The 22,375-nt window shown below is 44.3% G+C and overlaps 1 protein-coding gene across 4 annotated transcripts in view; it reads right to left on the bottom strand.

Moving 5' to 3' along the window:
- RGS6 (regulator of G protein signaling 6) overlaps nucleotides 1-22,375 on the bottom strand; it is a 283,923-nt gene that overhangs the window by 3,871 nt on the left and 257,677 nt on the right. For all 4 annotated transcript variants that reach the window (XM_071558236.1, XM_071558235.1, XM_071558237.1 and 1 more), the window contains one exon: nucleotides 21,464-21,553. In XM_071558236.1, the coding sequence (XP_071414337.1) occupies nucleotides 21,464-21,553 (90 nt within the window). The remainder of the gene's footprint in view (nucleotides 1-21,463; nucleotides 21,554-22,375) is intronic.

The following is a 22,375-nucleotide window of genomic DNA, read 5'->3' as shown; positions in this document are numbered from 1 at the left end:
CAGAAAGGCTGCCCTGCAGAAGGTGGTGGGTTGAGAACAGAGCCAATGCCTGTGCTTTGCGCAGAGCAAAACCTCGCGCATGGGTTTCTCAGTGGAAACTGCTTTCCGTTGCAGGGAAAGGCAGTGGCCTCCATCTGTAGCTCCCCATCTCATGGGAAAGGCGTTACCCTGGGAACTGCAGCAAACTCCCCGCCTGCAGGATGGGATGAGTCCCTAGTGCAAAGCCTGTCTGTCTGGGAGGATAACTGCCAGGAACAGCCTTGTGCACAGGGAGATGCAAACAGATGGGTGCAAGAAGCTCCATTTTAAGACAGCAAGAAGCAGGCAGCAATGTTGCCTGCTCGGCTGTTGTGTTCACCTCTGTACTAAGACAGATGGCAAAAGAATCCCTGGAATTGCATAGAGGGATTAATGCTCTGACATTTTGACTACAAGCAAAAGTGCTGGGACTGTGTCATGTTGAGCCCTCAACTATAGGCATACTGATGTAGGCAATTTTGTTTCAACCCAAGCAGGACCAAGTGTCAATCTCACAGCATGGGTCTGAGCAGTATGAATAGCTGTGGGCTGCTGATAGGTGGGGTGCAAGTGTACAGATTGGGTTCTCCCACCTCAGACATCCTCATTAAAATAAAGGGGATCAGGAAAAAAAATTCATTTCATTAGGAAAACTGGTACCTGTTTCCTGTTACTAAAATGAACAAGAAGGGAGCAAAACATTGTGTTACGGGTGGAAAGGCTGGATAGGATCCACCTGCTGATATGATCAACATGACTTAGTTGCTTTCACAGAACTGCTCCTGATTTACAGCAGTTGAGGGGCTGGTCCATGGCATCTCTGTTTCAGGTGTAGCCCTCCAGGGCTTCTAAGGCACAAAGCCAACCCAACCAGGAGATGCAGTTTTGCACTATTGTGTTGACTGAGAAAAGCCCAAGTGTGGCTTCTTGGGGATGGGGCAGCGGTTTGCTTCCCAGGCAGACAGCACTCTCCCCAGCCAGCTTGTCCAAACCTACCTGCTCCCACTTGCCAGGAGGGTGTTCACAGCCAAGGAGTTCAAGATGGCAACAGCACACCTTAGTGTCATTTCTTAGAGTCCAGAAAAGTGGCATCCAGGTCACCAGAAGGTGGGCCTGTGTTCACCTCAAAACAGCAGAGGTGAGATGCACCCCTGAAGTTTTGTGATACCACAGCCCTTCCCTGAGGCTGACATGCTGTGAGTGCCTGAGTCAGTCAGGTGAAAAGTTTCTCTGAGAAGCTGGGGATGGCTAAAATACTTCATAGTTGGCTGCAATAGAGGCCAAAAAACTATAGGTCCAAGAGGGTCTGTTGAGTCTTATCTGCCATCTGAATGGAATTCCCCTGGGGAGAGCTCTGACAGAGCAAGGATGTTTCAGGTTATTACTATGGGAAATTATGGCACAAAGAACCCCTGGTTCATTTAAAAAGGTCCAACCAAAATAAATTACTTTTTCCTTCCATGTCTCTTAGTTTAGCAAGAAACCAGTGGCTGCCCCCACATTTCTACCTCTCCTTTCACTACTGAAAGAAAATGTCAACAACTGCAGGAGAAATTTTACCTAAGCTGTGCTGGCAGAGGAATTTGGAAAGCATACAATCTCAAGCTCAGCACACTTCAATACTTCTTTTAAACTCTGTTAGATGTATTTGTTGAATAATGTAAGCCAAGATTAGAGTGGATGCAAGGAGTAAACTTTTACGTGGAGTCTAAAGCTTATAAAGAAATGCCCAGTTCTCTAGTTCCAAAATATGTGTCACTACTAATTAGGGTTACGACAATTAAAAGCCCAGACTGTTGTTGCTCAAACAGGCAGTAGGGCATATGTTGTATGGCATATGTTGTGTGTCGTCTTGGATGCAGGAAGGCTTTCTTTTCTCTCAAGTCCTGCAAGCAGTTGAGCTGTTACACAGTTTATAGGGAAGGATGACGTGCAGCTTCACTGTACCTTAGTAAAGGTAATGTCCAGTTCCCTCTATGCAGCTGAATGAGTGGTATTTTTTGCCCCTGAACAGTGGCATGGCAGGAGCCTCAGTGTTTAAAGGCACTGTAAAATCTGAAATTGGACTAATCTAAGGAAAACATGAGGAAATTCTTCATAAACCTTATGAAATTGTCCCTCAGAATCTGATTTCCAACTATGTGGCCCATCCTACTGCTTGGCTACATGTCAGGCAGAGGACTGGACCTCAGCATTTGTGGACCATCAGGGCTCACTGAGGCCCAGTGAAACAAAGATTAACCTGTAGGTCTTGGGCGATGGTTAGCATCTTTAATGGCTATGTCTTTGCTAAGCAGCTACTAAAGATGCAATCAGCAATTATTCTAATGAAGCAAAATTCAGCAATTTAACATATGCAGGAAGTAAAGTAAGAGAAAAAGTGTTTGGGATTTGGCACAAAAAGGACGCAACACTTCTTTCAAATATCCTGTACAAGCCACCAGTTTCCATTTTACTCTTTGCTTTTATGTACCAAAACCAGCATTTTGCACAGTTGGTGGAGAAGGCAAAGGCTGGAAACTATCTTTTAAAAATAATTTTAAATGGAAAGTTTAGTTTTGTCCAGTATCTGTGGCTTTGCACAATGTTAACATGCTCTGCGCAGCACAGCACCGTTCACATATTTAGCATTCAGATATTCACCACAACCAGCATGCACAAGCCAGCGCTCCCGTGCACGTCGTCACCAACTTACCTGAACTCCCAGGGAGGATTTTTCTCATAAGGAGCTTTGTGGCTGCAGCACTGGGGGAGAGGAGGCACGGTACAGCAGCACAGGCCATGCCATTACCAACCAAAGTGCTTTCACGCTGACTGCTCACCTCCATGCTTTTCACCCACCAGCTTGGAACTTTGTCTGCTGTAGATGGCTCCACTTCTTGCTTTCTACCCCTCTTTTACACTCAGGGCTCTCCTTTTTCCAGTCTGCTGCCCAAACTGCTCCAGATAGAAGCATCACCTTCCTGAAGTCGAGAAGCCATCTCCTGGGGTGTACTGTTGCCCACCCCTCTGGTAAGACCCTCAGCAGAGAACAGGGACTGGTCTGCATTTCCACTTGAGAGGAGTAAATCTTACTTTCATCGGCTTCCTTCTGAATTTTTTCACATAGTGATGGGCACTTCTCAGCTTTCCTAACTTTTAACTAACATACCACAAGAAATTGGGCAAAGGGCAGACACATTTTACTTCTGAAGAAAGAGATCGCCATGGCCCTAGCCCTGCCAGCACTACTTGGTTTTCAATGTTATATTACACGGCAGATTTTGGGGAAACTTTATTTTTCTGCCATTTAAAAAATATTCATTTTATTAGATTTTTTTCATTAAAATGTACATTGCAAACATAAGATGAACATAACATAAATTAATGAAGTTAAATAAGAAACAGAATTAAAAACATAAGCAATACAGGAAAATAACTTCATTCAACACAAAATAAACACAGACACATAAACTAAACTATGAACATAAATAACATAAATTAACACACAAAATAGGGTGGACAACACCACCAATTACATACTGACACAGATTTAAAACAGGAGCTGCAAAGGGGTTGTAGAGGGTAAGCAGGGGAGTGGATGCTCCTGGCGGGCAGGATGCTCACCCCTTTTCGGCAGCATGATCTCATAAGTTACCCCCAAACTCCTGCAGAGTGGGCCCCACTCCTAAGGCTTCACTGACATGTTACCTGAGGTTCTCGCCATTACTGCCAGTCACAGTGAAGCTCAGCCACCATGAGTTAGATTCCCACATTTGATACTGGTTTTTCCTCTTCCAGCTTATATCACTTATGGGAACAGTTCAGAGCCACAGTCCAATTAAAACCAGTATCATCTATTCCCATTTTATATGTGAGGATTTCCTACACTTCCTAAGTACAGCATTGCACTTTGCTTTGAGAAATACCAGTACACCACTGCATATGGCACAAACCAAGACCTCTGTATTCACCCAGTCCTAGCACAGCTTCATAATGGCTGGAGTTCTCCTGTACTATCGCACCAGCACCATGAGGAAGATCCTCTTCTGCTGTGGAGCAGTCTAGGCTCCTTGTATCTGAGGGAGCCAATTCTGGCATTAGTTTGAAGCTGCCTATGGACTGCAGATCCAGGACCTATTCCTGCCTTTGCCAAACAAAAGGGAAGACAGAGGCACAGATGGATCACTGCAGCCATTATACTGCTTTTTTTCAAGACACCTCAGAAAATGCCCTAACTGCATGTTGCTGGTCTGGCTTTTAGGCAGGGTGTGATTTTGTGCAAAGGACTCAGTTTGCTTAACTGCCTTCAGTATGACTGGGAACCAGATATTTAAATAACTTGCATAGAGGAAAACAGAAACAACACTGTAATATCAAACCCCTCTGGAGTATCAGAATAAACTTGGCTGAAATCACAGCAGGGGCGAAGCACACCCTACCCCCCAAACTCCTTGCTAAGGTCATGGTTTAGTATCTGCAGCTGGCAGCTAGACCCGTCTGTAGTGGGAAGGTACCGACTTTTATCTTCCAGAGTTGGTGTGTGGCTCAAATAAAATACAGTAAATTAATAGTAAGTATGTTCTGAACTCTGTATAGTGCCTTTCATCCAGAAGGATCCTCAAGCACTCCACAAACCACATGCACAAAGATCACTCACCCACTTTGCCCACTCAGAGGCAAAAGGAAGCTGCCATCCTGTGCCCGGCAGCACTACACAGCAGTACTTTTAGGAAATGAAAGTGAAGAATAACTTATCCACTAGAAACAATGAATACTTGTCCTTTAAAGGAGCTCCTGCATATAGAATAGACCACGCAGCATACACGTAATGCATGCAACCTACCACTTACCAAACCAGGAAAGGTACTATGACAATACCAAGAATAGATGTGACACATTCAAGCACGCAGTGATGAGTGAATACAGGCACTGTGCAGGCCATGCTCCTGGTCCTCCACAGCGCTGGGACAGACACTGACCAATTACTGCACACCAGAGAACAATCAGATGACAGGTTGCAAACATCGGCTGAATCCCCTTAATGCTTTGGGTACATTCTGATGCAAGAAGGTAATCACTTAGCAATGCAAGTTTCTTTTCTCAGTAAAAGCCAGAATTTGTTAATGACTGGAGTAGTGGAGCAAGCACATTTTCTTTTAAACTATCTTCCAAAAACAAAACCAACCCTTTTCCCAGATGTCTTTTCTTGATGCCAGATGTAAGAAACTTTGGAATCCATTCCTGTATCCTCCCCTTCTAGCTGTCTGTTCTGATAGCCACTTCACTAGCATCTCAGTATATCACCTTTTTATTGTTTCCAGTTTTTCAAGCGCTATTCTCTACCTTTGTCTTTATTGTATTGCAGGCTGTGAATACTTTCCTTGCCCTCAAATGCTGTTATCTATTTATGCAAGCTGGTAAAGCTGGGGAAGTGAAAAAGTGGGAAAGCTGGTAAATATATGACAGTTTTATGAGATTATCAAGGAACCAGTTAAAAAGATGATATCAGGCAGCAATTCTCTCTCTAGCCTTATGCTTTCTTCACTGCATTCACGGTTACTATTTATAATACATCACAGTGACACACAGCTGTGCAAAATATCACACAGTTCACCTGAGAAAGATAAGATCCCATCAACACATTTCATGTGTATGACACCATAGTCATGAATTAAGACTGAGTGTGACTTGGACTGTGGATCCAACAGCAGACAAACCAAGAGGACATAAAAAACAGCATGAGGCAGTAGCAGTGGCCAAGGGATGAAGCTCAGGATCAGGAAGATGGGGAAGCAGCAGGAGGGAAAAACAAAGGTAACATGGAGCTGGGAGATTGCTGAGAACATTGCAAAAGGGACAGTCAGGCCAACAGGATAGACACTAAGGCTTTCACAGTTGTATAACGCAAATGAGCAGACACACATAGAACTGAAACTAAACATCTGATTTTGGATTTCTGAATACTATACTGAGATGCACTTACAGCTCTGAGACTAGCATTATTCAACACGAAATTACCAAAAGATACCAGAAACTCAAAGGAGAGGAAATGCTACCATAAAAATGCCAGTTTGCATCACTGCAAGAAGGAGGAGGGCATTTTAGGTTCCAGACAGAAAGCATCCTGGGTACTGAGCATGACAACTACATTGAATACAAGGTCTCCAGTCCTATTCTTGTTTCTGGAAAAGTCATCTGTGCACGAGAAACCAGGGTGGGACACTGGCTCCACAGCCATTAAGGATTAATATGGGACTTTGCCTACAATGATTCTGCATGAGAATACAGAACTAACAGGCTGCTGCTGGCAACACAAGGAGTAGAACAGCTCCTGCTTACCAGCTTCTCCCTCTGCCTACTGCACCTCTGCCTTAAGGAAGCTGGGCCAGTGTGTGGATTCAGTTCTTCACCCATGCCTGGAAACAGGTAATCTTCAGTCTTCATTGACTTGCTGTCTTGTACACAGTGTTCCATCCATAATATCCAGGATTCTTTAAATAAAGGTAATTAGAAAACTTTCATTGTTACATTCTAATCTACAGTCTACTTCCCACACAGCTTGAACACAGACCATCTCATCCTTGACCTTATTCTCTTTCAGCACCGAACTGAATTTACCACTTAGAAAAGCTTTGTGCTTCATACCTGACTTCTTGATACATTTCACACCACATTTCTCCTTTGTATCTGATGTCTTCTAGTATGCTAACTTTAAAATAAATATCCCAAGTCTTTTAGTCTCACTACATACTCTCATTTCCTCTAGGACTTAGCAGGAGGGCTGCTTTCCCTATGAAGTACTACACTCTTTACATACTGTAATGATGAAAGATAAAGTACAGCCTGTAGCATATCACATGCAGGCTGCAGGCAGCCATGGCAGGCCTGTGCACATCACACCTCAGTATCCACTGCGCTGGACCACTATAGCTTGAGGAAGGAAGCAGGGAAGACACAGGGAGAGGTATTCCCACAGTCTCCAATATCTAACCAGAAGTCTGGCATTTGCATCTTCATCCTCCCCAGTCCTGCAGAGTGTTCTCTGGCTGACACTGTTGGTTTGGCTGGAGCTGACAGGTCCTGCCATCACTTGGGCTGAGTTTCACAAGGGCCTCTGGACAGCAAATAAGTCTCACTTCTCCCAGATTGTGCAACTCTTCTCTCCATCCTAGGCAGTGAAAGAGACAATCAAGAGCTTCTTTGCTTTCTTCAGGTAAAGACCTTTTTCAATTCAGGAATGTGATGCTTATCAGTGTCCCACATCAGTCAGTTCAGCCAGAATTTGTAAAAATTCTGCCTAAACAATAGATCACTGGTCTGGCCACTCTCTTGTCCTTTAAAGCACAAAGACTGAGAACTCTGATCCTCTCGAAAGTGGTAACACGTTGTGTGCATGCCTTTTATTCTTAAAGAAATGTCATCTGGGAATAAAATGCAAAGATCTCAGCACTGAGCCATCACCTTGATATTGAGTCAGAAATTTTAACACCTGTTTTCTTACAGTGGAAATTCCTTCCTTGAAATATAGCCATTGTAGGAAAGTTTGAACTCAAGTCTGAGTATTATGGCCCAAGCTTATCTAAGTTAGCTGTTGAGGCTGGTAGCCATAGGTTTAATCCCTCTTACTGCTGGAGTACCCATTGCTGCTTTTAGAGATAATACTCAAGATGCAACAAAGGAATCCCCTCCTGTTTTTTCATTTATTAAATGTAAATGGTTACCAGCACAAGTTAAGCAGAGACTTGGTGGCTTCCTTTGTGAGACAAAAGCAGCAGTAGTTCCCCTAAACATACTCATTAAAATATATTTTCCTTCTCTCTTGGCCCAGAAGGATCATCTTAGCTTATGAGAACGAAGCTTCTGTCTATCTGATTATTAAATAATTTCTAAAGCAGATGGAAAACTACCCTGGTTTAAACAGCTAGGCTGAGACTGCTAGGCTAAAAATAGTATAGCAGGCTCCTTTTAATTAGTACAATGATGAAATATGACAGAAAAGAGAGATGTAGATACATGGATTTGTGTGTATGTGTGTCTTGAAAATTAAGTTACTACTTCAATACTAGGTATTATTTATAACATATATGATACATGATGTCTGATTTTTATGATGCCATTTATCTTCACTTGGGAGAGAAGACAGGCTAACTCTGCTTTCATAATGTCAATCCTTGCTGTATTCAAAAGGAAAATTGTAATAAGATAAACCTGCTACCATGCACAGTGCCATCTTTTTTTAAATGAGGTGGATTAGTAAGTGCTCCAAAGCAATACACTGTCAGCTCTGCAGCTCCATGAGATCAACTGTTCCCCAGGGCTCCATAGAGAGAGCACAGAAGAGCCAGCCTAGCTTTATATCTGTGATTCTACAGCACAGAAGCTTGGCATAGGGCCAAAGGGGTCAGGCACTGTGATATTTCTCCTACTGTTGCACTGCCTATGTGTTTTTCGAGGACTCTGCAAAACCTGAACAGAGGAGAAGAGACATCTGCCACTCCTCTTCTCCAGCAGTGCTGGGCAGCGCATACCCTGCAGTGTTCTGCTCCACCATGCAGATGTGGCCCTTTGGTGTTCACCAGATGACTGATGACCATGATGCTTGGTCCATTGGACCACACAGCTGGTGGCCAGACTGTGGTGTGGGCCTGCTATGAAACATACTGACATCACAGCTGCAGACTTCTGGCAGGTGAGGTGAAGAGGTTGAGGATACCCGGCCTGTTGGGTGCTGGATCAGACAGAAGTTTCCTTGCTCCAACGGGAACCAAGACATGGAGGCACTGCAAACTATGCCCTTTGGTACAGAAGGACCTGACCAGCAGTGGGCACAACCCCCTTTTGGCCATTGCACTAAGGTATCAGCTGACACTTTGTAAGGACATGGAAGTAAAAGGTAAACAATCACCACAGTGAAAATTCCCCTGTCAAAACATTGCTGTCAGTGTCTTCTTTAATCCAGACCAGAGAGCACCTGGCTTTCAGAAAGATTTGGTGCAAAAACTTGATGCATTCATAGATATGTTTTCCCTCTGTTGCTTATCACAGATGAAAAGTTGTAGCAAAATTAATCAATAGTAACTGCTTAATTTGAAGAAAGAATGAGCTAAAAATTATACGAGGGAGGTTCTCAATTGGCCTGAAGTGCTAGAGTACTACAGAAAACAATAACTTATTGTTTCTGGGGGAAAATTATTAATTAACATTTTAAATATTCTTATGACCTTACTAATGATCGTGATGATGCAGAAAGAACAAACACAGTCAGGCCACTTTATTCCGTGTTATAAGTGTCCTTGAGCTATTCCTCAACTAGTAATTTTCCTGATGTTTTTGTTAAATGACACACATCTCTGAGTTGTGTTCTTGAAATCCATATATAAATCTTGAAATTCAAATACAATTTACATTAAATTTTTTGGTTTTATCCAAAACCAAGTTCTTGGAGTTCTACCCCAAATTTTGCATTATGTTTCCACTTCCTATACCTTTGGCAGGGTTTCCCAGTGAGTATGAAGGCTGTGGGGCACATCTGGCTGGGCAGCCCCCTGCAGGCAGGCTCAGACCTCTGGGAACTGCCCCAGGATGTAGTGCATCTGCCCAAGTGCACCATGAGGTGTGTGGCGCAGAAGAGACACTGCTGCGGCAAGGCCAAACCTTCAAGGGTCTCAATTCAATCAGTGACCATGAGGTGGTGGAACTCAGGATCCCACATGGAGGAAGCAAATCAGTAAGCAGGACTAGAACCTCGAACTTCTGGAGAGCTAGCTTTGACCTTCTCAAAGACCTGTTTAGAGGAATCTCATGAGATAGGGCTCTAGAAGAGAAGGGAGTCCAAGAGAACTGGTCAATATTCAAGCATCACTTTTTCCAAGGTCAAGACCAGTGTATCCCTGTGAACAAGAATTTAGACAAAGAAAGCAGGAGACCTGCATGGATGAGCAGGGAGCTTCTAGCAAATCTCAAACAGAAGTAAAAAAAAAAATCTGGAATGCGGAAAAAGGAACAGGCCACAGAGGAGGTCTACAGAAACATCACCAGAGCATGCTGGAATTGAGTCTGGCAATGGATATCATGGACAACAAAAAGGGTTTCTACAAGTACATCGGCAGCAAAAGGAAGGCTAGTGAAAATGTGGGACCAGTGCTGAATCAAATAGGTGTCCTGGTGACAGAAGACACAGAGAGGGCGGAATGACTGAATGCCTTCTTTGCCTCAGTCTTTACTGCTGAGGCTGGCCCTCAGGAATCCCAGACCTTGAAGGCAAGAGAGGAAGGCTAGAGAAAGCCCTCCCCTTGGTCACAGAAGACTGGGTTAGAGATGGCTTAGGCAGACGTAATACCCATAAATACATGGGTCTTGATGGGATATACCCACTGGTGCTGCCTGAAAGGCAGAGCTCAGAGTGTCATAGTCAGCAGAGTAGAATTCAGTTGGAGGCCTGTAGTCAGTGGTTCAATACTGGGTCCAGTCTTACTCAACCTGTTTATCAGTGACCTGGACAAAGGGACAGAATGCACCCTAAGACAGTTTGCTGATGATACGAAACTGCAGGAAGTGGCTGATACACCTGAAGGTTCTGCTGCCATTCAGCGGCACCTCGGTAGGCTGAAGAGTTGGGCGGAAAGCAGCCTAATGAGGTTCAACAAAGGTAAGTGTAGGGTACTGCACCTGGACAGGAGTAACCCCAAGTACCAGAACAGTTTGGGGCTGACCTACTAGAAAGCATCTCTGCAGTGAAGGATCTGGGAGTCTTGGTGCATGACAAGTTGACCGTGAGAAATGTGACCTCATATTATTCTGCTTGCAAAATAGGCTCACTGTTCTCCCATTGAAGAGAGCCAAACACTGGGAGTCTGTTCCAGCCAAACTTTGAGCATATGCTTAACTTCATCATGCCTGTGCAGGGTTAGCTTGAATGTATGCTCCTGTAATGAGCAATCACTAAAGCACAGTGGAGCTCTGGGATCCTAAGTCACTGTATTGCTCCACTGCTACATAGCCAGGGAACCGCAGTGCATTTTGGAGAACTAGAGCATGCAGAATTAAATTCATCTTAATTTAGTCCCCTGAGTACACCATAAAGTTCCCACTTTGGTAACACTGTCTTCCGAGGACATTATGACATGCCAACAAAGTGACTATTTTCTCATCTGATGGAAGTGACAAACTGCCATAATGCAAAGTATAAAAAATTAAGACCCTTCCTAGTTCTGGTAGCTACTGTGCCATCAGAAGATGACATTTTATATCTGTATTAAGAAAAATGAAAGAAAATGTTTACAGTATGCTAGCCAGTGAGACAAAAATGAACTAAAGTGCCGACCAATCTACAACTATTTTCTTTACAGCTACTTACATTCTAATCTTACCATCCCAAACTGAGCTTGTCAAGTTACCCTTCAAATCAAATGCAAAAGAAAAATCCATCTTTGGCTGCGGAACTATAAACCCAGCCAGTCTAGTAAAGTGAGAGTTACTCTTCATGTATTTGGCAAATCTGGGAGCAGAATTTACCACTTGGTGTAAATATTTCTGCATAGTTTGTTCAAAAAGAAAAAAAAAAGAATCCTGCCTACTCCTCTTCCTGGCAGACTCTTAGAAAGTAGTAAATATGCAGATGGGCATAGTGATATATTTTGTATCAACATATTTTAAATGTGTGCATATGCATTAGCTATATAAATACATTCCCCAGGAAGTCTGCCAGTGGATATACTACAAAGCCTTGTATGTTACATTTGGGTTTGCTTGTGCAGTAGCACAGCAGCATCAGGAAGAACTGCTCTAGTCATATTTGCTCTACAACAGCTCACACTTACCCGTGCAGTTTCCTGTTTCTATCTGTACATACAAATGTTTTATATTTATACAAATATACATATATACACATAGGAGCAAGAGTATCATAGAATCATACAATGGTTTGAGTTGGAAGGAACCTTAAAGATTCTCTAGTTCCAACCCTCTGCCATGGGCAGGTATACCTTTCAGTAGACCAGGTTGCTCAGAGCTCCATCCAGCCTGGCCTTGAACACCTCCAGGGATGGTGCATCCACAGCTTCTCCAGGCAACCTATTTCAGTGCTTTACAATGCTGACAGTAACGGATTTCCCCCTAACATCTAATCTAAACCAGTAGTTTAAATCCATTCGCCCTTGTCCTATCACTACGTGTTCTCCATCTTTTTTATAGGCTTACTTCAGGTACTGGATGGCCACAGTCAGGTTGTCCCAAAGACTTGTCTTTTCCAGACTGAACAATCCCAATTCTCTCAGCCTTTCTTAAAAGGAGAGGTGCTCCATCCCTCTAATCAACTTTTTCACCCTCCTCTGGACTTGTTCCAACAGCTCAATGTCATTCCTGTGCTGGGGACCCAAGAGCTGGATGCAGCACTCCAGGTGGGGTCTCACCAGAGCAGAGTAGAGGGGCAGGATCCCCTCCCTTGCCCTGCTGGCCACTCTGCTTTTGATGCAGCCCAGGATACACTTGGCTTTCTGGACTGCAAATGCATATTGCCCAGTCATGTTCAGCCTCTCACCCACCAGCCCGCTTAAGTCCTTCTCAGCACAGCTGCTCTCCATCTGTTCATCCCCCAGCCTGGATTGATACTGGGGGTTGCACTGACCCAGGTGCAACACTTTTCACTTGGTCTTATTAAACTTCATGAGATTTCCATTTCTGCAGCTTGTCCAAGTCCCTCTGGATGGCATCCTGTCCTTTGGGTGTGTCAGCCACACAATATGTACTGTATATACACATAGTCTAATGCCTTCATTATAGAGCTGTTATAAAGCCATAACAAAGTCTATGAACTGTCTATGAAATATTGCTCTGGGCAATACATGAAGACCATAGCAATATGCCAAGTCCATATGACATATCAAGTCAAACTGTACTTGATACTGATCAACACAAGAGTTATTCCCCACTGACCCAGTTGCTGCATCTTCAGTTTTAGTGCTGTGCTTGCTCTGTACCACCCTATGTGCAAAGCCTGTCCCACTCCATGCAGTCCAGTATTCCTGCACCTCCACTCTAATTGAAGCCTCTGGTCCTGCATCCTCTCCTTGCTTTTTCTGTTCTCTAGAAAAACTGCTGCACAGACAGATCTCTGAAAGCAGGTGGGACAAGCCAGTCTTGCCCAAGCTCTGGAGTCCTACCCTGGGGGCTGGACAGAAACTGCTCTGGTCAATGCCCAGTGCTGCCCTATGCTGCAGCATCCTTTCACAACTGGACCAGCTTCCACCTCCTGGACTGGCTGGAAGTTGGAGACTGGTGAAGGACAAGAGAAGGAGGACATCTGTCCACTGCCCTTGAGATCCCACTGGGCCTCTGTCTAAGAGGTTTAATAGTGTCATGTTTCTTGCTATTACTGTTCTACTTTTCTGGTATCAGTACCACAAGCAAGTCAAAGGGCATTGCACATCACTATTTACATGAGCACTGACAGACGGGGGCAACAGAGGAAGCAGCTGCAGTGCTGTGGGTGGGTGTGTATGCGATGGTATCCTTACCATGCACTATGGAACCATATGGATACTGTTGCAATGCTGATGAGAACCATGCTCTTCTACTTCATTGTGCAAGGAAAAGCCACAACAAATACTGTAGTGGGAACATAGCCAAAAGAAAACTTTGCATTTAATGCTACACAAGAATCAATTTGCTTTTGCAGTGATGATAGGCTAGAATGAGCATTATGGCATTTCTGCCCCCCCAGCTCCTTCTCTATGGCTACCATTTAGATGAGCTACAGTGTTAAGAAAGAAGCTGCAAAGATGCTAGCTGCAAAATAAAGGATAAAATAGAAGCATTCACATTCTCCCCAGCTAAAAATGAATTTCTGAGGAAAGGGAGGAGCGAAAAGAAAAGGAACTTACCACACTGCGAGTGAACTTTTCTAGAGAAGTTCTACGACCTTGCTCATTCTCTGTCTTAACAGGGAAAAACGTGGGGAGAGAAAAATACAGGAAAAAGACCCCCTTCAGCTTAAATACAGTCTTTCAAAACAGAAGCAAAATATAGGGAAGCCGCAAGGGGAAAAAGTTGTAAAAACATGTAAGAAGCATAAATCAATGTTTGCAACAGCAAACATAAGAAATCAAAGTGCCTGTAAGAATGAAAGACATTACTACTTTTAGTCTCAGAGAATGTTACCTTTTCTCCTGTGAGTTTTTTTTGAATGGTACAAACAAGTCTGTGCATTGCTGTGTCTTACAGCTATTGGTATTGATTTCTTGTTCATTGAGTTTTCCTTCTGTGGCTGTTTGAGCTGGGACCTCTGATTCTGGTTAACATCTGCCAAACAGCTGATCAGAAGCTCCCATCTACTTGCTTAGAGTGAAGAAAAAACCACAGTAACTTTTACAATATTAAAAAACAATGTGTGAATGAATACAGCACTGGAAGAAAACCGCCACTGGACTAATTGCCAGGGAATCTATACTTTTCTATTTATCCAAAGGGTAGAAGCATATTTCCGTTAGATTTGGCTGCATCAAAACACAGGACAGCATATGCATGTTTTTGCAAGGACACAGAAAGATGGAGGCAGATTTGGGGCGCTGATATTTTTGTATCTGGAGTACAGGACTATTCATATGCAAAAGACCTTCAACTGCACTGTGAGAAGGCATCATGGCTTTATTAACGTAATCCTGAGAAGGCTGCTCACTTCAGTGCTTCGTTCATTTGGCACAAGGGAGATCTAATTGTCACTAAGAAGGAAGAACTAAATAATTTATTGGTATGTTTGTGGGAATATCTAAGAGAAAAAAATTGTTATGGGGAAGAGAAGAAACTCAACAATATGAAGGAAGGCTCATTACAGTCAGAAAGCTGTTGGCACTGCTGATTTCCAGGACAGAAACCAATTTTATGTGGTAAGCCACGAAAATGGGTGTGGTAAGGTGGAAGTAAAACTGCCGTGAAGGAGATAAGGAGCTACATATGAGGGGAAACCACAGCAATGGTGGTGCATGACAGTGCACTGGAAATAAGCATTGCACTGGAGAGGCACCTTACCTGATGTATCATCTGCCACAGATTCAGCTGCAATAACAACCCCCAGGGCAAAGCACCAGTGCAAAAATCAGATGGAGGGGATGTAAGAAAGCCAAAAGCATATCAGATAAATAGAATGAGAACTTGTGCAGGTGAATCTAGGCAAAGCCTTTTTATTCTTCTGCATGTTCATTACAGCTTTCACAGCTCTCTGATGTCTACAAGGTTAGTCTGAAGCAACCCAGGCAGAGATGAGGCAGATTGTCCCTGCCACATCACCAGAGATGAGAGCAAAACATAAGGCCCTTTTAAGACAAGGAATATTCTTTGTCCAGAAGAAAGAATCAAGCCACCTCCCCAGCCATTTGAGGAAGCCACGCCAACAGCTCTGATGTGTTAAAAGTGGTATAAAAAGTGAAAGCTACAGGCATGTCATTTTAGCCCATATGGGTGATGGAGCCAAGGCCTCAAAGCAAGTACCAAGCAACAAAGCAGACTTCCTGGCTGGTAGGAAGGCAGTAATGTACCCAGTCCAATGATCCCCAAAGGAGCATTTAACATGCAGTAACTCAAGGGTTAGTTCCCTCTCCTTCCATGTGAGAGGAGGAGAAAGGGGAAAGAAACATCACTCCTGCTGAGTATTACAGCAGTGCAAGTGCTCAGAGCATTGCAGATCCCCTCTTTGAAGGAGCCTCTGAGGTGACATAGAGAGACTGCAGTCCTGCCACCCTGGCTGAACACTGGCAGGATTGAGGACAGGAGTGCCCAGATGGGCAGCCAAATTAAAGACACAGTTTTGTTCAGGAGAAGAAATACCTGGACAAAAGACTGAGAGTTCTGCAAGGCTCCCCAGGAGAGCAAGGCACTTGGAGTCTGCAGCACCGCATTGCTGGCAGGCTGGAAAATCAGTGTCTGGCCCAGCTGCATTTTGAAATAGAGGTTTGGTGTGCACTGCGGGCAAAGGAGAGTGAACTGCTGAACATAGGACACACTGTGCCCCTGCATTTGCCATTAAAATTTAGTGTCTCTGCTTTTCCCACAAGCAAGGTGATGGAGCTTCCCACCCAGCGGAAAGGCAGGATGGTGGTCTCCAAAGATGACGAGCACCTTGTTGGGGTTCTGAGAGCTTGTCTGGCACAGGGAGCCCTCACAAGGCTGTTTGCTGCGTACCACAGCTGAAGATACGTGTGGGGAAGCAGACATGGAGAGCACCGACAATGTCTCACAGAATTGCCTTGCAAAGAACACTCTGCAGTCACTCTGCACATTTGGCATGGTGGTGGCAGGCTGGGACCAGCTGGATGCGTGGAAAGCTCATCCCCATGGCATCCAGCTCTGAGTCAAAGCATGACATTTAGTAGTAAAATAAAAAGCAGCTGAGGCAGGCTGGCTGCAGAGTGATGAGCTGGCTTGAGCAGTTTAAATGTCTGTGGGTGTGGGTGCTGGCTGTATGGCTCACTGGCTCTTCCTGTCTGCTTGCCCCTGTGGCTGGCAGCCTGCTGTGGATGGAACTGCCTGCCCACATCTCTCCAGCACGGTGCAGAGGTGGGGAGGCTGCCTTGCACAGCAGATGAAGGGAATTAAAAAATAACAAGGTAAAAAAAAAAACATAGAGAGACTGAGTCAGACCTGTCTTGGTCCTGGGAACAGACCTGGGGCATGGACCCTGCAGCCATGCCTGCTGCAGCACCACAGCAGCCTCACACAAACATACACTTTGTGTGCAAGGGGCAAAGACAGAGAAACACAAGTGCATGCCAGGTCATGTAGTACTCCCAGGTGCAAAAAAAGCAAACTTTGCCAGTAAATACACTGACAGACTCTACCAGGTAATGGCATTTGGATAAAATATGAAAAAAACATCCCTGATGCTGCTGAAAACCTCTCAGCCCAGATAGATACAGAAAAATAGATTTTACCACTTAGGAGCCATTCACGAATTACTGACTGGTTTCTCCAAATTTTCTTTTTTTTTCTGATAAATTATTTACCCAGCCATCCAATTCTTTCCACTTCTTTTGTGTAGATTCTGCTGGCACAGAGTTTAAGTAGAAAAACATTAAGAAAACCAGCTGACACAGATTGTTCACAGTCATTATGAGAAAATTGTTCAGCATCTTTACAACATTCAGAAGTCCTGCCACTGAATCAAAGTGGCCCAGCGTGCCCTGATGGGACTGAGACCAGGGCATAATCTGCATTAGGAACCTTCCTGGACAATATAGAGCAGTCAGCACAGGTGGTCTGGATAAAAGTAATACTTCAAAAGGTGTGTGCTGAAAATGGAACTTGTTTCTCATGGCATGAAGCTCATAACCATTCCCTTGGTGACACTTTTTGCCAGGGATCTGAAAAGGCATAGGGAAATACATACAAAATCTTGGTCTTCTGAACTTTAGGTCTGCAAAACTTTGTCCCTCCCAGGATTTATTTTGTTGGCTATTTATTTGGTATAAGAATTGGGGTGTTGTGTGGGGTTTGTTTTCAACTTTAACTTGGTGAAGAGATATGTGTTCCAGAGGAAATGGCATCAGATGAAAATAAAGGATAATTACTTCCCCGACCCTGGGTCAGGAAAAGGCAAGGAACAAGTCCTCGGCTTCTCAGGCAGTCGTGTCTGAAGTGAGAAAGCAAAGGGCTTGTACAGTGCTACCAGGTGGCCAGAACAGTATTTTGCATGTATTTTTTGTCCATTTGAACAGGATCACAGTGAATTCGCACTTCTCTGAACCAGCTGGAGAGGAAAGCAATGCTCTAAACCAAGCAAATACCAACCTGCTCTTCCCTCAGTGTGGCAGGGCTCTCTCCCATGGCTCTACAGCCCGTTTGCACTGCAGCCATGGTTGCCTTTCCAGGAGGCTTCACTGCCTGCAGGCAGAGCTCGATGGCAGGAAGCTGCCCCATGCCAGGCTGACATGAGCACCAGCACTGTGATGGTTCAGCTGCTGCTTCAGGTAATGCAGAAATGCCCACCAATGTAATTGTTTCACCTTTACAGTGAGTAACAGAAAGTGCCTCGAGGTCTTTTCTGTTTCTTTCTCTCTCCCTTCTCCGCAAAAATAACTAGCACAGCACATGTCTGGCTGCTCCTTCACCATTAACCAAAGTTCCTGTGCATCCCCACCCCCTTCCATCTACAGGGAATAAACCTCTGCTCTGCAGCCAAGTCATCCTGCCGAAATGTCTCCCTGCCTCTAGTGAGGAGGTTTGTCACAGCACTTGCCCTGCTGGGTGGTTCGCTGCTAAGGACATCCAGCCATCCGGCTACTGTGGAGAAGGGCTGGTGGGCAGTGCAGTGGTGATGACCAGCTGTGCAGTACCCTGCAGTAACGCACAGAGCAGCAGAAAGAGGAGCAGGTTGACACTTGATTTTGCACAGCACAAGTGAGGTGCACAAATAAACACAGTAAGTTGGTCAGGGATCTCAGCACCATCCAGCCCTTCACTGTTAAAACAGATGCTTTCAGCAGCCCCATGATTTCTACCTGCTACAGAGGGTGGGATGGGCATGGAGGCACAGAGCTATTCAAATAGCCTGGGCATATGGCCATTCGTCCTGAGGACAGGGCTCCACCCTTGTCTCTCCTGTTCTCCAGCCTGGCAGGGAGCAGGACTTCTGCTGGAGGCAGAAAGCTACACCCAGCTTTTCCTCTCTGCAGCTCACTGCTTCCAATCACACCCTTGCTGGAGGCCAGCCTCATGTTCCCTGCTGACCACCATGAATCTGCACAATTGAGGCCAATAATACTGTGGTTATTTGCAATAATGACACTGAGAGGAACGGAGGAAAAAAAATCTAAAATGGATTAACAAAGTATGTATGCCTGGTCTGTATACAGCCTGTGTCTGCTGTCTTGCATCAGTCAGTGGTGTGAACAATATGTTCTCCTCATAATTCTGTCATTGTATCTGAATCCCGACCCATAATTTCTTTGCCCTTCTTCCCCTCCATTAATGAACTCCCAGAGCAGGGAGGGGAAGCTCCCACATCTGTGGTTATTGTATGGTGTGGAAGAAAGTAACTCTTCAAACTTAAAGTATCTTACAAAATATCAAAAATGTCAAGCATGTTTTGAGGTTCAAATCAAGCTTTGGCATCTCTCTCTGCTGAGCAGGTCACTATTATTATTGCCATTTAACAAAAGAGGAGGATAGGAGGTGGGTAAAGCTGAACTTTCTTTTCACCAGAATCACACAAGAAATTAAGTGGGGGAACCAGGGGAAGCACATGGATTTTATGGCTCCCAGTCCTGTGCTTCAACTACACAGTCAACGTTGCCCTTTTTCCTGCCCTCTCAGTTTGCCGCAACCCAGTGTCAAAGGGCGAAAGATCCCAAATAACATAACCTTATCCACAAAATATTCATGTGTGAATCTGAGGCCATAGTTCATTAGCTTAGTGCAAGAAACTCTTTCATCCCATGTCCATCATGCTGTGCTTCTGACAGAACTTACCCAGGCAATGTGAAGATAATGTCTGTGGCAGAGAGAGAGGTACTCAAGACTTAAAGAACTGCAGTGAATTTCTGTTCACATCAGTGAATCCAGGACTTTGTTTGAAGGCTGTAAACCAAATTCTCCAGCCACATAGGCTCTGATATGCCACTGGGTTTCTTTTTTTCCTTCCCTCCGCTTTCCAGTTATTTAGAGGAATTTTAAAAGGATGCCTCTCAAAACTGCACCAAAGGTCCTAAAGATGGGATCATGTAGCTCAGTGCACAGAAACTTCATGTTCTTTCTGTCAGGATTTCTGTACCTACACTGTTTCCAAAACATTCCCTTGCCCAACATAATGCACTGTGGTTGCAAAGAGTAACACCAACTCCCCTCCCACATCCTGTGAAGCTGGTGAACAGCACATCTGCACAGATCTACTCCTGCCTTTTTTTTTTGTGCTTTGATATATTTACTCGTGCACCCACAGCTCTTTCTAAAAGAAACTTGATTCTTACTTTCACAGCTGCGTTAACATGACACCAAAACCTGCTCCTCAGGCTGTTTGCGGGGGGGATGAGGATGTCATGCTGACACATCCAGGGCTTGATCTGACAGCAAACAAGGATTGCAAAAAAATAAACCTCCAGTTTGAATGGGCTCAGCTGGAAAGAGAAAACTCTCCTGGCTTTCAACCACACAAACCCTTGTGTTCAATGGAGACTTGGAGGTGAGTGAGACCATAAACTGCTAGGGATAGGCTGACGGCAGAGAGTTTTTTGCTTTATAGCATCAGACAACTTTGCCTTACACCCCCTTCTTTCCTCACAGCCTCTGAACTCTAGTCAGGTCTAACCTGCACTGGTTTATGCTATCACAGACCAGACATTTTGAAACAGAAGGCTGATGGCTGCCATGCAATACCTTCCCCTAATCCACCTGCCAGTAGTCTCAGCCACAGCAGACTGAAGGGCTTGTCTCCTTTTGTCACCATATGCATGCTTTTAGGGCACACAATGACAATCAGGACAAAAATACCAGTGGGATTTCATTCTATTGTGTCAATGCAATGTAATTTGGCAGCACACAGAGAATGCAGCAGAAAAACAGCAGGGAAGATGGTGATGGGAAGTAGTCAGTTTACGTATGATCCTGGAAGCCAAATGTAAGTGGGACACACATACATGTACATGGCATGCACATGCACGCAGACAGACACACAGACCTATGGGAATTAGTCAGGAGTTGTAGGAAGCATTTAAGAACAGCTGCAAATGCAGAAGTAAATAGCTTATCTCCAAGATCCCTCAGAAAGAAGGGATGCAGAGACAGGAGTAGTTGTAAATCTACATAACCACTCCTTTGCTGCCCTGATCTGGGGACTCCTGACAGAATCATGGTGCTGGCAGAGCTCATGCAGATACCAAAAGGGCTAAGAAGAGCTCAAACTGAGAGCTCCTGTAAGACAATGTGGCTGTAATTCTTGATTACTGCATGCGTTGCAATTATTTCCCATCTCTGAGGAAAAGGAAACATCTCTGGGGAGGCAAAAGCAAGGGAAAGGGAAAACAGGAGTATGGAAATCATTGCAGGGTGATCTATAGGTAAGGCATCCAAAGAAAATATCACATGGTGAGGCTAGGGAGGTGAAAACCTTAATAGGTGAATTTTGCACTACTAATGAATAGATTGATGGGTTCTGCTTCTCATACCACACAATATCTTTTCCAAGAGAAAGAGGCAATACAATTTTAATTGCCTGCACTGAGTTTGGAAGACAACTGTGCAAGACAAACACCTTTCAATATTTATACTTTGGGTCACCATGTTTTCCCCAAAACTCACGCTGAGGCTGTGCACATAGATGCCATACCCTGTGCCCCCAGTGAAGAAGACAAAAGTGCTCATTTCCTTCTTAAAGGGTAAAAAAAAAACCCTCAATATTTTCATTTTCACACTAGCAGCAAGCAGCAGGCGAGAATCAAGAGGTGCTAAGAGATGCAAGCATGTCCTTTCCAACAGATACCTTCTTCTTCGCCAGCAATAAGTCCTGGTAAGCATTGGAACGGAGGAAGCGTGCATAGCTGTCACTCTTCATCAGCTTGTAAATGTGCTCCTGTGGGACGGGAGGAAATGAGAGACAGAGAATTGTTATCAAACCTCATTTAGACATCACAGGGATTTAAAACATGGCAAATTAGAAGGAAGAGAGACTGATGAAAGTTCTACTTAAGTCTGCTATTATTGATTATCTGTGCTGTGGTAGTGTACAGAAGGTCCATCCTGGGGCAGGACACTGCTGTGCCTGGGTCTGTATAAACACCAAACAAAGACATGGCCCTCACCCCAAAGACTGGCACAGATTATTCAATAATCAGCATTGTTCTGCAAAGACTGCAACTCTCTGAAGTCCCCAGATTATAAACAGGTGCCTAGCCTGTCTGAAGCTACTGGGATGTCTCCAGAAGGAAGAAATAAACACCAGGAATTGTCCCATAGATTAGGTTTCATTTTACCACTCATAGATACTTGGACAATCACCCAGCCCTCCCTTCCTATTCACAGAGGGGAACTGATATTTGGACACATTTCATCTCCACTTAAGACATGCAATTGAGCAAGCTAACCTGCCAATATCCTGAAAAAGCCCCTGTCTCTGATGACTACACCGGGAGGTTATGACTAGCTCGGAGGGGGATGGCTACATCATATATATAAAGTTACATTGGACAAGTCTCTCTCTTAGGGTCTTTCTTCTCCTAGCAAGTCAAACTACTTTTACCAGTTTGCTCTGAGAGCACCTAGTATGTATATCTTCAAACTCACAAAGTGGTGTTTCATTGCAGCAGAACTTAATATATACCCTTTTCTAATTTCTTCTTTAGTTTTACTTTCCTGCTGAGAATCCCTTAATACAGTCAGCTCTTCTCCTAGTTAT

This window comes from Pithys albifrons, chromosome 6, assembly GCF_047495875.1.
Source record: "Pithys albifrons albifrons isolate INPA30051 chromosome 6, PitAlb_v1, whole genome shotgun sequence".
Lineage (NCBI taxonomy): Eukaryota > Metazoa > Chordata > Aves > Passeriformes > Thamnophilidae > Pithys > Pithys albifrons.
Note: the sequence above shows the minus strand (reverse complement) of the source record. Positions and strands in the feature narration are given on the sequence as shown.